At 47.0% G+C, this 17,522-nt stretch overlaps 1 protein-coding gene across 3 annotated transcripts in view; it reads left to right on the top strand.

Annotated features, from left to right (window-relative positions):
- Positions 1–17,522, top strand: part of G3BP2 (G3BP stress granule assembly factor 2) — a 53,249-nt gene that overhangs the window by 10,392 nt on the left and 25,335 nt on the right. For all 3 annotated transcript variants that reach the window (XM_090031921.1, XM_090031922.1, XM_090031923.1), the window contains exons 2-5: positions 2,354–2,472; positions 15,115–15,196; positions 15,926–16,099; positions 17,032–17,122. In XM_090031921.1, the coding sequence (XP_089888047.1) occupies positions 2,378–2,472; positions 15,115–15,196; positions 15,926–16,099; positions 17,032–17,122 (442 nt within the window). In that variant the 5' untranslated portion in view covers positions 2,354–2,377. The remainder of the gene's footprint in view (positions 1–2,353; positions 2,473–15,114; positions 15,197–15,925; positions 16,100–17,031; positions 17,123–17,522) is intronic.

The following is a 17,522-nucleotide window of genomic DNA, read 5'->3' on the forward strand; positions in this document are numbered from 1 at the left end:
AACAAAATAAAATGCCAAAATATAGATGTATTGAGAATTTACTTTATAAGAAAGATTGAGACACTGGTAGGCTTCCAAATTGCTTTAAAATTGTAAATATATCAATAAAACGTGTTAAATTTATATGGCTGTGTGTGTTTATAGTGGTATTTCATTTTAATTGTAAAAAAGTGTGGATTTGGGGGTTTTAAATCAGAGAATCTGGTAGTTTCTTTTAATCAGAGCGTTTGCAGTTTTTAAATGGAGAAAACTAGGATCCCTGACATTGAGCATGCTTGACCTGAGTGCAATTGCTGTAGCTGGGTACTAGGGCTTTGGAGGTTCCCAGGGCCTAGACAAGGGTCATGGGCCTGTTCAGAGGGTCTCCCATCATTAAGTCCTCTTAAACGTCTTTTAGTTATTGGTTGCTGAGCTGTGGATCTGTAAAGGTGAAACAGAGGACACTTGGCTTTCTGTTTCTCAGTGGTCCTTCTCTTCAGTTCTGCTCTTATGCCCCTAACTTTTTCATGTAGCAACACAGTCTTTAGTGTAGTGGTTTAAATGAGGGAGGTCTGAATTTAACCGTTGACTGTTTCATATGACTGTCATTCTTGTATTGGCTGGTAATCCTGGGAATGTAGGATTGGAAAGAACTATGAGCTGAGTTAACCAATTTCCGTGGTCTGAGGTATGGTCATGTATACCTATAACATACTTGCAGATATTTGTTGATTTTTGTATGAATATAAGTAGGGATGTACTCAAATCACAGAGCCTAGGGCCAAATTTCATGGGCTTGCCACAGCCCCAGGCTACAACTTCATGGATGCCTCCACTATGCCTCTGGCTGGGGCAGCCAGCAGCCAAGTGGACTGCCACCTCCTTACTCCCCCCTGGCCCAGGCTGGCCCAGCTCCTCACCTGACCCTGGCCTGTACAGAGTGGGGGGAAGCCCCCCTCATGACTCAGAATGGGCTGCCACCACCCTACTGCCCATGGGCTAGGCCACACTACCCCTCCTTCCTGTCCCTTCCCAGGCCTGCTCCTCCCCCTCCAGCCTTGCTCCCCCCACTCTCCCCAGCCCTGTTTGGACATGGGGATGGACTGTGGCTGGCCCGCTGCTTCCCAGCCAGACCATGCTTTCCCCCCTGCCCAATCCCACTTCCCCCCACCATGGTCTGGCTACACTGCCTCCCAGCCCAGCCCTGTTCCTCCACAGCAGTACAGCACAGAGCAGTACCTGCAGCAGGAGCTGGGCTAGAAAGAGAGGAGTGAGCTGTATCTTCCAGGATATTCCTACTTTACTCACTTAAATACTGAAGAGTATACGAGAGCTCTTCCCAATCTTGAGAGGAAGTGATTGGAATGGTCTGAGGCTTGAGTACTCAGTATGGCACAGCTGCTGATTCACTGTGCCAAGAGCCCTAGATAATGTAGAGAACCAGGGAGTTCCTCTGTGACTTGTTCTGAAGGCAAGGGCCCAAGATCAAAAACCCAGAGTGGATAATGCCTTCAGAAATGGAGATTTCCATGGTAGGCGGGTTTCCATACTGAAGGTGGTGAATACCTCAAAAAGAACTTGCAGCCTAAGCAGAACTGTGGCTAAAAAATAAGGCATGTTGTTTACATGATGTTTCATGGGGATTTTAACTGTTTATCAGTAGGTATCTCCGTAAATTGTGGATGAACTGCCCCCTATATCGGCTCCTCTAATTTTGTTTCATTTTGCTGTTTACCCCCCTGCCCATCCCTGGCCCTTTTTGGCAGAGGAGCCCCGCCAGTCAGCAGCAAGCGGCGAGGACCCCTCTGCCAATCGGCAGCAGAGGTACAAAAACCATGGCATATCTTAAATGATGGTTTTTGCTTCCTCAGCTATCAGTAGCAAGCAGCCCAGCTGGCAAGGATCCTCCATCAGATGGGGGGCTGGGGGAGCAAACAGCAAAATAAAAAAGATAAAAGGAGCCACTGTGGTGGGTCTCTTTCTCTGCAGTTTACAGAGATCACTGTATCAGCTGCAACATGGTTAAACAAGTCTTTGTTGTTAGTATGTTAGACAATTTTCTGTAGCATTTAAAAGTTACAGCTTGCCTCTTTTCTGGGTCTGTTGAAACTGTTATGCTTACTAATCACTTTGAGGTCTTAGATTAGATTGGTCTGCTAAGATAATGAATTATTAAGCTACATAAATCTTTGGAGTTGCACTTATATGATTTTTTTTTTTTTGGACAAAGGTTGTATGTTGGTGTGGTAATTCTTGTTAATATAAGTTCTTGTTGCATGGGATTTTATGGAAATCTCATGTAAGTGAATTAATTAGTTGAAAAAAGCCCTGCTTTGTAACATAACATTACTTTTTCCTTTTCTTCTATTTACAGTATTTGACACTGTGTACCAAAGAAATGGTTATGGAGAAGCCAAGTCCCCTGCTTGTAGGGCGGGAGTTTGTGAGGCAGTACTACACTTTGCTAAATAAGGCACCTGACTTCTTGCACAGGTAACACTTTTAATATAATCAGCTTTCTCCTTGAGTAGCAGTGGCAAATTAATCTAAAAATAGATGTGACACACTATTAATTTACTTTATCTAAATACTTTTACGAATAATCTGACTCAAATTCTTAGGTTTTCAGTTAAAATGATACCACCACATGAGCCAGGTAGGTTATTTCAGCTCTTCTGAATTATAACCAGAAGTTATTGGACTTTATCTGACCAGGTCCTTTTGTATCTATGGAGATATATCTGCCATACAGTCACTTGATAACTAACTTATACTTAAGTGAAGATATCAGTGGTATTTTGGCCTAGCACAAAAATCACTTTGCTATCTGAAATTTTTGTAATCTACTAGTTGTACAATGGTAGCATAACTTAAAGATTAGCGAGTTCTCTTTTTTTAATTTTGGAGGTCATTTGACCACTGTTTTGTGTTTCTCTTCATCATGAGTTCAACATTGTGGCACATGAAGACATTTTGCTTGGCACACCACCTTTTGGGGCGGATGGCAGGGGAGCTGTGAGTGGTCCTTTCCCCGCAGTCTGCTCCAAGGCAACGAGCTGGTTCTGGGCTCCACGGATTCTGATGAAGCTGCTTTCAGCCTCTGGCTTTCTACCACAGTCGGATGAGCTCTGGCAGGCCCTTGCAGCTTGCCATAGAGCCTGAGTTACTCTCAGCAGGCAGTGGGGAGGCTGCAAGCAGCTGCACTCTGTGGAGACCTAGCCCAGCTCATTGCTGGGGATGGTACATGCGCACCTGGCAAACAGCAGGGAAGGAGCCAGGATTGTGTTGCCATAAGAAGGATTGGGCCCCTTGTAGCTCCTTCACCATTCACCCCTGGCACACCAAGATATTACAAGTCAAGGTTGTGGGGGTTTTTGCCACTTTGCCCAAAAACATCACTGACCCCTGAGCTAGAAGAATAAAATCTGCTAATCAAATTAGCAATGGACTCATTCAGGTATAGTACCTAAAGTAAAAAGGTTTTTTCAGTTGTTTAGACTGAACATTGCTTGTAAGAAGAACTGTTTAACTGAATCCTAACCAAAGGTATGCTACTGCTGCAAATTGGGGATTTGTTTTGACCAAGATAAGATCACTTTTCCATTTTTAACCAATCTAATTGTTTCATCACCCTGTCAATAAAACTTTTTTTCTGGTTTTGCTTAAATTTTGCATGCCATTTGAAATTTTACTATGGGTTAGCCAATGTAGGACTGAAGCATAGTTAAGATTGAGTAAAGCTTTTTCAGCACGCTAAAATCTGTTCATGTGCCTGAAAATTCCTATTGTCTGAAGTCCTTAGGGTAAAGCTGGTGGTAGAAATTTCAGATCATTTGGTTAATATGTACACGAGTTAAAGCTTGCCCAAAATGACTGAATTCTAATATTGATGTTATACATAATATTTGCCTGTTTATTACTGAAGAAAGTGTGAAGTACAGGCAATAATTGCTGCATTTGAGTTGCCTGATGTTACGCTGTCAGCCTTGGACCCTAATAATAGGATTATAGAATATGAAAAAAGGCTAAAAATTTAGAATGCCCCAAAACTTAGGAAAAAATCATATGAGGTTGAACTAGTCTTGCATAAGGACACTAGTCTTGCATAAGGAGTGGCCTTAAACTTACGTCAGTGTAGGTCTGATGTGTTTCAACATGCAGCACTAAGTCATAGAATTAAAAGTTGTTTGGCTTGCTGTAAGGCAGGGGTGGGCAAAATACAGCCCACAGGCTGGATCCGACCTTCAGGGTCCCTAAAAAATTTAGAGAATTAGTATTTATCTGCTCCTGTCAAAGATTTTAGGAGCTAAGGGCAGTAGGACCCAGGGGAAGCCATGGTAGGCTCCTGCAGTAGCAGGGCCCACCTGGCCTGCCCCACCCATTCAGAAGCCCCTGCCTAGCAGAGGCTTCTGGCTTAGGACTGTAGGGCTGTTTGTGCCTGCGCCGGCATGGGAAATTCAGGTAAGAGCAGGGCGGGGAGAACTGCAAGGATTGCCCCAGTCCTTGGGGCTGGGCTGGCTCCTGTTGACTTGCACAGTCTGGCCATGCAGCCGGGAGGCAGAGGTGAGCAGAACAGGGCCTGTACCGGTGTTCCAGGGCCAGCGCCGGCAGGGCTTAGAGTGGGCTGGCAGGAGTGCAAGGCGTGGCCTGGCAGAGGTCCATGGAGCCAGGCTGGGCTGCTAGCAGGAAGAGAGGGGACCTGGCTGATGGCTTGGTGGCTTTGGGCTGGCTACAGTGCTCCTTGGCTTCCTGCTCCTTCCTGCTGTGCAAGGCGGAGCGGCCCTTGCGGCATCCCTCAGCGTGGAAGAGGATGATGAGGTGGGCTTGACCATTGCTGGCTTCTCCCACCACCACCACAATGCTCCTGCTGTACCCAGCTGCTGTGCTCTCACACCCAGCACAGCTGCTGCCACAGCCCCACACCTGCCAATCCTCAGCTGCTGTCACTGCTGTTCCTGGCTGCCATGAGTGCCTCAGGCTTGGGGCAGGGACATGATGGTGGTAGCGGCGTGGGAAGCACAGCATTGTTGCCTGGTGGCCACCACCCACCACTGCAGCAGCAGCTGTGTAGGGAGGTGGAGCGCAACAGCATGGCGGGAGCACTGTGGTGGCAGTGGCCACACTGAGCGGCCCCGCGAGCATGGTGACAAGCAGAAGGCAGCGGTGGCCAAGCTCACCTCCTTTGCCATGGCTGTCACAACCATGCTGGCGGGCCCAAGGTGCACTGCAAGGGCCACTCCACCTCAGTGCTGTGGCGGTAGGTGGCTGCCACCAGGTGACAAAGCCAGGCTACCTCCACCACTTCCCCTGCCGCTGCTGCCCTGCCACAAGCCCTCAACAGCTTGCCAAAACCTGGTAAACAGACCTCCAATCAAAATAATTGACCGCCCCTGGTGTAAGGCATAGGCCAGTGGTTTTCAAACTGAGGCCTGCGTACCCCTGGTGGTCCACAGACTTGTCTAAATCAGGTGTGCAAAATACAGCCAGCGGGCCGGATCCAGCCCACAAGGCCATTCTGTCCAGCCCGTGGGGCCCCTAAAAAATGTAGAAAATTAATATTTCTCTGTCCTTGGTTCCTGTCAAACATGACAGGAACCAAGGGGCAGTAGGATCCAAGGAATCCCAGTGGGCTCCAACAACAGCTTGGCCGCCCAGCCCTGCCCCCCCCAGCCCAGTAGGGGCTTCTGGCCTGGGAGCATGTGGCTGCCCCATGCCAGAACCCCAGATAAGGTGAGTGGGAGGGAAGTGGGGGGTGACCCTGGGCAGGGAAGGAGCGGGGGGAGTGGCCCCTTCTCCACCCTATGGCCGGTGCCCCATGTTGCAGCTGCTCAAAACCCATGTGGGGCTGCCTGTGCGAGAACCCCATGGGTTGCAAGCAGTTGCAGCAGGGAATGCAGGCGAGGAGGAGGGGCCCCTACCCCCCCCCGGGGCGCTCAGCTTTTCCCTGGGCTCCTTCCCTGCGCGGAGAAAAGCAGTCCTTGCCTGCCCCATGTCCGGCGCTCCCTGCTGCAGGTGCTCGCAGCCCACACGGGGCTGTCCAGAGCAGGCACAGGCAACCCCAGGCAGGCTGCGAGCAGCTGCAGCGTGGGGCACTGGCCATGGGGCAGGAGAGGGGCTGCTTCCCCACCCCCCACGCTCAGCACCACCTTGTAACCTGGCCCCACTGTCAGGCTGGCAGCAGGGGCGGGTTACAAGCTGGCGCTGAGCGCAGGGAAGAGCAGTTTCTTCCCTGCTGGCAAGCAGGGGGTCGGGGCTGTGCGCTGTCCCCTGCCTGTACTTGCAGGCTGGGGGGCACTGGGTCTGAGTGGACGAGGAGCCAGTGGGAGCACGGAGCCTGCACCAGTATCCCGGGGCCAGTGCTAGCAGGGCCCAGAGCAGGGTGGCAGGAGTGCGGGGTCACAGCTGGCAGGGGCTCTATGGAGCCAGGCCAGCTCCCCACTCTACCTGCTGGTGCAGCCCAGCCCGGCTCCACAGACCCCTGCCAGCCTGTGCCCCACTTCGGGCTCTACCGGTGCTGGCCCTGCGACATTGGGACCTTGGTCCCAAGGTGGTGACCAGGGGGTGGGGCACCTGTTAAGAGGTGGGGCTACTCATGTGGCCCTCGACAGCCTGCCAAAACTGGGTAAGCGGCCCTCCGCCCAAAATAATTGCCTGCCCCTGGTCTAAATGGGCAACAACAACAAATGATCAATGAAAAATGTGAGAATACCCACACTAAGAGTTCAGAGGGCCTGCAGCTTCATTTCAAATTTTTTTTATGGGTCCAAAATCAGTAACATGCACTATGAACTAATGCCTAGAGGAGGAAGATGAATAGGGGGCGTACCAAAACTGGCAGAAGCACGCTGCATGGTGGCTCTTTTAATCTTGCATTTTGCCAACTGGGGGCAGGGGTTCATGGTGGAGAGGGGACCTGTTGCTCACCTTTGGTTGGGAGGAGAGAAAAGCCATGGTTTTAAATACGGTGCAGTTTTTGCCTCCTGCCTCTGATTGGCTAAGAGGCCTTGGTGTGGTCCCACTGTTTGCTGTTGACCAGGTGGAAGGCTAAAACCATGCTACATTTAAAACCACAGTTTTTGCCTCCCTGCTGATCAGGAGTAAATGGCAAGGCCCCTCTGCCAATCAGCAGCTGGGAGTGAGGAGGACATGTGCCTGGGAAACGGCAAAATTAAAGCAACTGTCACACAGGGCACTTCTGTTGTGATTTCGGTAGGTTCCTAAAGATGATCAGTGGTGCTGGTTATACCTGCATGCTGCTGTATACATGTGGGAGTTTCTGGTGAGGGTAGATCATTTGGGTGTTTCCTTGTATTCTTGCATCTGGCTAGGGAAGGAGAGACCTGAGCTACGTCAAGCAGCAAGAACTCAGAACATTTACCAGCATATTGCTTATTGAGCTATGCTAGACAAATATCACTAACTTCTGAAGAATTTCTGTGAGCACACAATCTGTTGCTGTGCCATCCTAGTTTGCAGATTATTCTGGTCTGTGTTTCTCTGATTGTATTATTAAACTTCAGAAAAGCCAAGACTGATCATGATCTGTCATATTTCGGATACTGAGAATTATGTAGGTAGATGTAACACTGCTAAAAGACGTTTTATTTTGGTTCTACAGTAAAAGCTGTGTTACTGTGTAACTTTACCATTCACAATTCTCTATTAACCGGCATCTGTCATAGGCGGCATGTTGCTGTTCAGGAGAGCTGCCGAGCAGTGTCGCTAGCAGCAGTCTAGGCTGCCATCTACCATTGTGATCGTGTTGAGCTTGTGCTGTGACTTTATTGCTGAATATGTTGCCCGTCCTGTAACTATGGCTACAAATACTCCATCAATAAGCAGAGGGGAGAAGTTAAAATACTAAAAATTATTATATCATAGTTAAAATGTCATATTAAAAATTATAACAATGTTATAATATAAATTACTATATCGTAGTTCAAATGTAGGCTTAGTTTCTTTCTTGAAAAAAACATAAGTGTAATTCTCAGATAACGGGCATATATGATTAACCGGCACACCCCATTCTCCATGGATGCTGGGTAACAGAGCTTTTGCTGTACTTGAAAGCTGCAAGCAGAAGCAATCTCTGCTGCTATTGTGGAGGGAAGGATAGATGAGAAAAGAAACCTGTTCCTGAACTCCTGCAGTAAGAGCTAGTGGTAGACAGCTGTTTACCTTTGCAACACCTGTAAAATGGGAAAATAGGCTTCAGGTGCCTGGCCTCCATTGGCTGGAGATGTCATTGGAGGCAGCTTGGGAGGGGTGAGGGGTAGGGCTGTCACCTGTTAAGAAACTTAGTCCCTTACACATTCATGCTGTTAATTTGTCCTTGCTTCTGTGACATTGGGGCATAACTTGGTAAGATTTAAGAAGTGTTTGGCTGGCTGTATGAATAAACAAACAAGTGCCTTCAGAGTTAAAATAGCTGCAAAAGAATCCTGGAAGTGATTAAAAAAAATAAAAAGGCTATGCTTGCAGACTTTAAACTTGTATCTAAGTATTAAGCAGTGCTAGACAGGGTTGGTTATCTCACATCTGTTCGTTGCGAGTTTTTACACCTTCCTTTGAAACGTTGGGTTTTGGTCTTCAAGCTAGGATATAAGTTTTGGCCTTTCAGCTGTATCATCCTGATACAGTATAATCAGGGCCATCCCTGGTGGTGGGGCAGTGAGCTGGGGTGACTGCCCCCAGTCCCGCGCTTTGTGGGGGCCCTGTGGAGCTGGATGGAATGGCTGCGGCAATTCCCTTCACTGACAGACTTACTGGCCGGACACTGATCTCCAAGCTGTTGAGCTGGCTGCATGCATGCTGCAGCTGTGCACATGAATGCATCATTTATCAGCAAGATTATCGGCCACATCAGCCAAAAAAAAGCCGATTGCTGATAAAGTCCATTTTCCTTTTATCTGTGCCAATACGATATGGATTAATGTGTCGGAGTACCTCTGGTTTGAATAGTTTTTGTTCCCTCCTTCTGAAAAGAATGCTTTGAGGTTTTTTTGTAAGTATATGGTGCTAGAACCTACTTGCAGCGGTAAAGCCCTGGAGCTACCCTGTGGATACTACAGAAGATCAAATCTTAACAATTAAATATTGTTCCTCTAACTTGCACTGAAGGCAGTATTCTGCAAGGTTTTCATTCTTGATAAATGCTTCAGAAAAGTAGAGTAAGGCAAGTTACTTTCCTTTCATGCAGTTATACAATTGCACGGTCAAGAAGTTGCAAGTCGGGGAATTCCAAAGTTGGGACTGACCATGGCTAAAAATTCAAAGCATGGGGCAGAGTTGTGCTCTTGCTATCTCAAGCATAAGGTGGAATTGCACAGACATTAGTTTCAAAAGTGTATAAAATGTATCCGGTATCCCTGTTTTGCATGCCAGTCTCCCAGAGAGAATTTTGGAAAAAGTTCTGGCTTTGCTAAGTAGCAGTAGCAAGTTGATGGGATAGTTTGATCTGTACTTAATACAAATCTTTGTTTTGTGTGTTTGTAGTGGGTCTATGACATCCCAACAGGTATGCTGTGGCACACTGGTGTGCTGTTGGACATATCCAGGTGTGCCACAGAATCTTTGGGGGGACTTGGCTCCTGGCAGAGTTTGGCTACAGCCAGTGCTACCTCATGCCACCACCCTGCCCCAGCAGGCCTTGTGCTGATAACTCCCACCCCCTGCTCTGCGTCCAGCCACTTGCCACCCCTTTCCCCCCTGTGCTACGTTCAGCTGCTCTTTCCCCCCCCCACCCCCGTGCTCCACATTTGACCAGTGTGCCTTGGGATGGGAAAGGTCAGGTAAGTGTGCTGTGGGACGGAAAAAGTTGGGAAATGCTGGTCTATGGCTGGGGTGGCAAATCAGGGTGGATAAAAATCAACAATTTAAAAAACAAAACAAATTGGATTTTTTATTTAAATCAGTTGCTTTGATTTAATCATTTTATGATTGTGTTTGTTTGCTTTCTGTTAAGATGATTTAAAAAAATAAACCTTCTATAAAGGTAGTTTTAATTTAAGATATGGTGAAGCTCAAAGAGATCACCATGGAATAGGGATTATAACGTCTAATTGTATACTATTTGAGACTATATATTCATGTAACCTTTTTAGAAAAGTGTTATAAATAGGACACAACATCGACTATATTAGGGGCCTAATCTTATACAGGTTTCCAGAGATTCCTGTATACATTAGTAAAGATGAAAGAAAACCACTCTACCCAATGGGACTCAGTGCTCAGTCTGAAAGATTCCATTAAGCATCTTTGTGATGCTTAGTTTCATTTCTCAAACTGTGGATTTGTTTCCAGAGACAGCATCCTCGTTAACAGTAGTATATGGAGATGAGAGATAACAGACCTGATTACCTATCTTTCAGCCCTATTGTCTCTCTGAAAGTTTGTGTACATAGAGTCAAGCCCCTACCTCTCTCTAAAAAATAAAAAGTTTCAAGAAGTTAAATGAAGAGAGGATTCTTGGGGGTGGAGTAGATCTGGGCAAGGAGGAGGAGTCTGGAGATAAATGTAAGGAGGGAGGGGAAGTAGGAACAAAAGAGAAACATTTTGAGCAGAATATTCCAGAAATCTTGTGGGATACACTTCTGAGTATAGTCTGGCCATTGATTTGAGATCTAGTGAGGGAATGGTATGGTGGAAGGGAAAACCTACCAGGGCAGCAGGCTTGCCAGGCTGTAAAAGAGAGAAATAAAGATGACAAGACATCTAAAAGAAAGTGAAGAAAGCCCCAGACTAATGACATACGGCTACAGTGCTTGTTTGATGTCTTCCTAATACATTGTGGCAAAAATATCCCCCATATATCCATGATTAATCTAGTGCAGTGGTTTTCAAACTTTTTTTTCGCAGACCACTTGAAAATTCCTGAGAGTCTTTGCAGCCTGCTTAAAATAAAAAAATAAATCAAGTGCAGGGCCAAGTATAGATATACTCAATTGTTTTGCAACCTTTCTGTGGACTACCTTAATGGAGCTCACTGACCAGTGGTGGTCTGCAGATCACAGTTTGAGAACCTCTGATCTAGTGAATTGGAGAGCGTTTATCTTCCAATGATTTCACAGGTATCTGCTTCAATTAGCTTTGATAAATAAAGTAACCAAATGATAATTCAGTTTTCTGATGTAGGTGCAAAATTAATCTGAAAAATGTCAAAATAAATCACTGCTTTAAAATGTATAGTGCAGTGATCTCCAACCTTTTTTAAACAGGAGATCACTTTTGGAATTTAAAAGCAACCCAAGATCTATTGCCCTCCCCCCCCCCCCCAAGGTAACTCTGTGGGTAGAGGAAGGAAAGGTGTGGGGGGAATTGAGGCAGATGGAGAAAAAGTTATTTGGGGGCCCCCAGCAGGTAAATTTGTGGGGGACGGGGAGGAGAAAGGGCGGGGGGTGTGCAGATGGAAGTCCTAGCCCCACTTCCTCACTGCTGGGGCCTTGATCTGCCCCCCCCCCCCAATGGCAGTGAGGAAGGGAGTAGAGCTGGAGCAGGGGCAGACCCTGCAGCCAGTGGGGGGGGGGGCAGGGACGACATCCCAGGAGGGCACGAGGGGCACATGCCCCCGGATCTGCACGTGGGGCAGGGCGGGCTGCAGCTGTGGGCTGGGGCTGGGGCTGCGGCGGGAGGACTGGCCCACTGGGAAGAACCTATCCCACGGCAGCAGTGCTGGGAATGGGGCTGCAGCCACCCAAAAATTCACTGTAGCCACCCCAGTCTCTGCTACCAGAGATGCCACCTGCTCTCAGCCCAGCCTCTGCTGGGAGTAGCCCAGCATAGCTTTCTCTTCTCCCTTCCCCCCCCCTCAACCGAGGGCATGGGGGCTGTTGGCATGGGGTAGGGCAGTTGCTGCTGTGGGGTTGGGCTGGAATGGTGTGCTGCACTTGGGGTGGGCAGCAGAACTGGGAGTGGGGCTTGGGGCTACAGTGAAATTTCGGGTGGCTACGGCCCTGCTTCTAGCGCTGCCACCGCAGGCTAGGCTCTTCCTGGCGGGCGAGCTCCCCTCTCCAGGAAGAGCCCAGCCTGCAGCTGCAGTCCATTGTGCCCTGCGTGCAGATCCTGAGGAACACATCCCCAGTGCTCTCCTGGGGTATGTGCCCTCCCCCTGGTTGAGCTGCTTGCGGCTCTGTCTCACCCCACCCCGGCTGCAGGGCCTGCCCCTGCTCCAGCCCCACTCCCTCCCTCACTGCTGGTGCAGCTGCCTGTGCTGCCCTTGTTTGTGGAGGACATGTGCTTCCCTGTCTGTACACAGTGGAGGTGCCCTGAACCCTGCTGCAGCTGGCCCTGGAATGGCTGTATGCCATGTGTGTCTCGCTGCTGGACTGAGCCATGCCTGAATGTGGCCAGCTGCAGTGGGGCTCGAGGTGCAGTGGCCACTGCCTCTGCCCCATGCAGGAAGAGGGGAATGTGTTCTTGGGGTCTCCACTGATGTTTGCCCAGCGGGGGGGAGCCCCCTTTGCCTCTGGATGGCTCCCCAGACTCCAATCCTTTCACCACTCGGCCAGACTGGGGCCCCATGTACCTTCCCCTTCTTCTGGCTGGGCTGAACTGTCCCTCCCTCACCGCAGAGGCCTCGTCCCCCAGACTCCCCCAGCTTAGGATCGATTAAAAGAGACTCCCTGATAGTGTGGACCTTTTAAAAATGAAACCTACATCTCTCTCTGAGTTGTGAATACTATGTATTAAGGTTCTATCAAACAACAAGAATGCACTTATTGTAGAAAACAGTGATAAAATTGAGGCTTCCTGACCAGTGATTTAAATCGACTTGATATAAATCCACCCAGTGGCAAAGTCATCCATTGACAGCCCCAGGGCTGTCTGTAGGGTATGGCTAATTGGGATGACCACCCCAGGCCCTGTGCTTTGGGGGGCCCTGCAAAGCCAGGTGGAACATCTATAGCCCTTCCTGCAGGACCTGCTTGGAACTGGCAGCTCAGCCCCATGCCACGGAAGAAGCATAGAGACCCAAGCGTGCCTCCTTTCCTGGGGTACTATGGCCCCATGCAGTGTTAACGAAGCCCCACACCTTCCTAGGTTTGGCTCTGGGCAGCCCCCTGGGTCCTGCCTTGCTTGCTCTCTCTGGTCTCTCAGAGTTCCACTCTGTTGTCTCATCTGCCACACCTTGATGTTATGATTGAGCGGGGGATTTTGCTTTGGGTCTTAAGCTGCTGTCTGGACTGAGGCTCCCTGGCCTTGGCCCACTTTACTTTGGCTGGACCCCTCTGCCTGAGGTCCACTGCCTGAGGGCCATAGGCAGAGGGGCCCCATTTCCACTCATGCCACCGTGGGCTCTGGGCCCCTCAGCCCCTGGTCTCACCCTCATAGGCTTTGGGCTTTTCCCCCCAATATTTGCTGTCTGGCACCACAGTCCTGCTAACAGCAGTGCTATACCCTTCAAAGGGTCTAGGACCTACTTAGAGTGCCCTCAGCACCCTTCTCAGTGGCCGCCTCTGCCCCTAGAGACACAACTCGGTCCTCCAATATTAAAACACAAACAAAAAGACATGAGCGTCTGCTGTCAAACAAAAGGTTTCTCACTCTGAGTCAACAACATGCTGTGGCAACCGGCTACAATGTAAGGCCCCAAAATACCTATCTTTGTTTGCTTGGTGGTGCAGGGGCTTTCTGCAGCTTCCCTGCAGCCTGGAGTCCTTCCTTCTTGTCCAGTCAGGCTCTTCTCCTTGCTGGAGCTCTGCTTTTTGCAGCCTGCAGGGCCAAACTGCCCCCCTTGCCTCAGGCCCTGGGCTTATATCCCTGGATCACCTTATCCACTGTTTCCACCCCAGGCTTGTCAATCGTTGGCAGCACTTTGCTGACCACACCTGGGGTGGTCAGGCATTTTATCCAAGGGCCCCCTGCTGCTATCAGTTTGTGCAGGAGGCTGGAGCCAGCCAGCTGATCCCTGGCTCCCTCTCCTTCAGTGATGGGGCAGGAGCCCCATTAGTGTTGTATGAAATAATTATTCCTGAAATTACAGAAAATAATGTTGTTAAATTCTTGGAGGACTTTTGTAGTATTAAAAATGGGCTTTTGAAGATGATGCCTTTCAAGTCTTAACAGATTTCTAGATTGCATGTGCCAGTTTGGAGGGTAGGTGTAAATAATAGTTTTAAACTGATCATTTGATTAAACTGGCCAATCAAAACTTTTAATAGAAGAATTCTAGTCTCTGAAAAATAAGTAGACAGTATGTGCATAAAGGATGCCGAAAAAAGATATTGAGTAATGTATGTAAGCTGACTGTGTGAAAGCATAAAGGATCAATATTAAAAATACACTGTCCCCTTTACAGTCTGCATTGCTATCTTGACATTTCACTGAATACATCTCGTTCTTGCTAAATGCCACCAAAGAAACAAAAAATCACCTCATTTACAGCCTCAGTTTTCAGTTGTTTAGTTAGCAGTAACTGACTTGGTTATTTATAAGTATAATTTGAGTAAAACTTTAATGTCAAAGTGAAGGAGAATACAAGGTCATAAACCAGTGTAAGTTTTTAAAATAAGATACCATGTTTCTCTGCAAATTCATATAAGGAATGCATGTTGTGTTTGAGACCATGTATTTTAATGAGTTATTTAGAGAGAGAGAGTGTGTGTGTGTGTGCACAACAAAACCTAATTAAGACTTCATATGCAGCCTTCTCTGTTTTGAAGCAAAGATAGATTTTTGCTTTCTGTCTAGCAGCTCTGCAGAATAAGATTTTTTTTAGAATATCTTCTAAAGGTCCTGATTTTATTTTTTCTGTGTGTATACATCTGGTGTGTTGGGAGAGGGCTTCCTCCAAATCGGGAAGATAGACTAAATTTGTAATCATTCTGTGCAAAATGACAGTTGAATTTTTAAGCACACAATCACTGAAATCTGAAACTAGATGGGACTCATTTAACATGGTAACTGTACTAAGTAGGCAGAAACATTGGTGAAGTAGGGCCCATTCCTTCAGTATGTAGAAGCTGCAGAACCAGCTCAGTACAGTTATGCATTACACAGAAACAGCTCTCCCTCACCCTGCTGCCCCCTTTGCCTCAAAGATCTCATGTAATGACATTTTATTTAAATGCAGTCAGTATCTCTGAAATTTTTTGCCTTTATGTTGAGAGGCTTAAACTTTGTTTTCTTGTTTCATAGGTTTTATGGCAGGAATTCTTCTTATGTCCATGGAGGACTGGATGCCAGTGGGAAACCCCAGGAAGCAGTATATGGCCAAGCTGTATGTATCTGAATCAGTCCTTCAGTCTTTCTCTTAATGGCTGATAATTGATGCAATGTCAATAAAAGAAGATCATGTTTTTTGTTATGGTTTGCTTTTAATGAATTTCTTACCTAATTGGTGAAATGACACTAGTAGATTACTGCCTCTGCTGTTTTGAATGCCTGTGTCACAGCCAGAAGGAAAACGGTTTCTTTTCTAGTTGTAGTTGTTAACTTAAACAAATGTACACACAACTGGAAAGTTTATACAACAATAACCCTCTGTCTCCACCCTAAGAATCTGTGCTGGATTTTCACTTTTGGATCTGTCCCTTCTAAGCACCATGAATCTAGGGTTGAAGCATGTGTGTTTCTTTTGGTCCTGATCTCCTTGCTTCCTGAGGAGTGCTGTTGTGAAAGGTGGCATACTGAGTTGTGTTCCTTTTTTACCAATGGATTGGATACCACCTTTTGGGTATAAAAATTGAACTTTGTATGCTTTGTGGTACAGAGGGACACTATATGGCTCAGATAAGTTGATGATGGGACTTCTGCAGGTACTTCAGTATGTGAAATTTGAGGATTTTTTTCTTACATAAATGAGTTCTTTGGCTCACCACTAAGCCTTGGGAAGTCTTAGTATATGCTGTCTGTTGCAGCTAGGCTGGAAAATTGGTATAACCACGGCTGATTACCTGACCAGGCTGGGAAGCATCTAAGTTGTAATAAATTATCTGTTTGCTTCTAGGAAATACACAAGAAGGTGATGTCCCTGCAGTTTAGTGAGTGTCATACGAAGATTCGTCATGTGGATGCACATGCAACCTTGAGTGATGGAGTAGTTGTACAGGTCATGGGGGAGTTGTCAAACAGTGGGCAGCCAATGAGGAAGTTCATGCAGACCTTTGTCTTGGCTCCTGAAGTAAGTACAGTATCTGTTGTTTGTCTTGGTTGAACTATTGATAGTAGAACCCTAGTACCCCAGGCTGAAAGGCAGTACTCTGTGAGGCTGGAGGGTTGTATTGCTAGGCACCTTCATTGAACAAATATGACACCCCTGCTTGATAGGATTTTGTTCTCTTTAGTTCTACTTCTGTAGCATGGCAGTAATCCAAAGTTTCTTCTAATTTGTATACCAAAACTATCATCTATGCAAATTAAAAAGAATACATATTATGCCTGTTGACACAATTTAGATTGATCCATATCTCTCTGGTAACAAATGTGAATAGTAATTTAAGCAGCATAAATTGCTGCTTCAGTGTGCTAGAAAAGGACACTTATCCTTCTTTGCATCTTTTCAGCCCTATTTAATGAAAATGTTTTTGTGGTAGTGTCTTAGAGCTCTGGAGCTTTGACTACTTTGCCATTTTGAGTAACTCCTTCTGTCAGACTCTTTTCTTAGTAGATATATAGTTATGTGCTGCCATGTAACATTTTAGTGGCCAAAGCAAAATGGCCTTCCAGGGAAATACCACCACTGAGTGTCTGTGAGACAGGTAGGAAAAATGAATATTCAGTAATAAGAAGCATAATTATTGTGAATGGAAACTGGATAAAGTTTTATTCTCACATTTGAAACGGTTGAGCTGATGAGTTGGTCACAGCTATGGACTTCAGTTCATTATTTAAATAAAATAAGCTATGCACAGTCAGCATTAATGAGATGGGAGGACAGTGAAGACTACTTCTAAAACAATTTACTGACATTTACATACTATTGTGTTGAGTGCACTTGAAAGGAGTACTTCAATTTAGGAGTTGTGGATTGCATGAAAGCTTACAGTTAGCAGTATGGACCTCTCATCAATCCTTTTCAAGTTGCTAGTGAATATATACATTTCCCCTCCACAGGGATCTGTTCCAAATAAGTTCTATGTTCATAATGACATCTTCAGATATGAAGACGAAGTATTCGGGGATTCTGAGGCAGAACTTGATGAAGGTGAGAATTTTTTAATATCTAGGGCAGTGATTCTCAACCAGGGAGTTGTGGCAAATGATTTGCATGATAAACCCAGAGGATGTGTCCAGAGAAGCAGGAACATGTGTTTTCCCCAGGGACAAGTAGCAGCAATATACCTTGTGGCACTGCTGTTTGTCCCTGGGGAACACCTGTGCCATGCACACTCTGGTGCATGACAGGTCACCCTGGGTGGGGTAGGGGAGGTTGGAGCCTGCAACTGTTGCTGGTCCCAGCAGCCTTATCTGGGGTCCTGTGGGCATCTAGGAGCTCTCTGTGGTGTTTCTGCAGCAGGAAGCCTACCTAGCAGTCATGTGTGGCTCTGGCTGACCAGGTTCAGGTTTTGGGCAGTGTGCGCTGCCACCAGGTGTGCTGCCCCACT

Source organism: Crocodylus siamensis, chromosome 2 (genome assembly GCF_052110815.1).
Source record: "Crocodylus siamensis isolate JL-2025a chromosome 2, ASM5211081v1, whole genome shotgun sequence".
In the NCBI taxonomy this organism is placed as follows: Eukaryota; Metazoa; Chordata; order Crocodylia; family Crocodylidae; genus Crocodylus; species Crocodylus siamensis.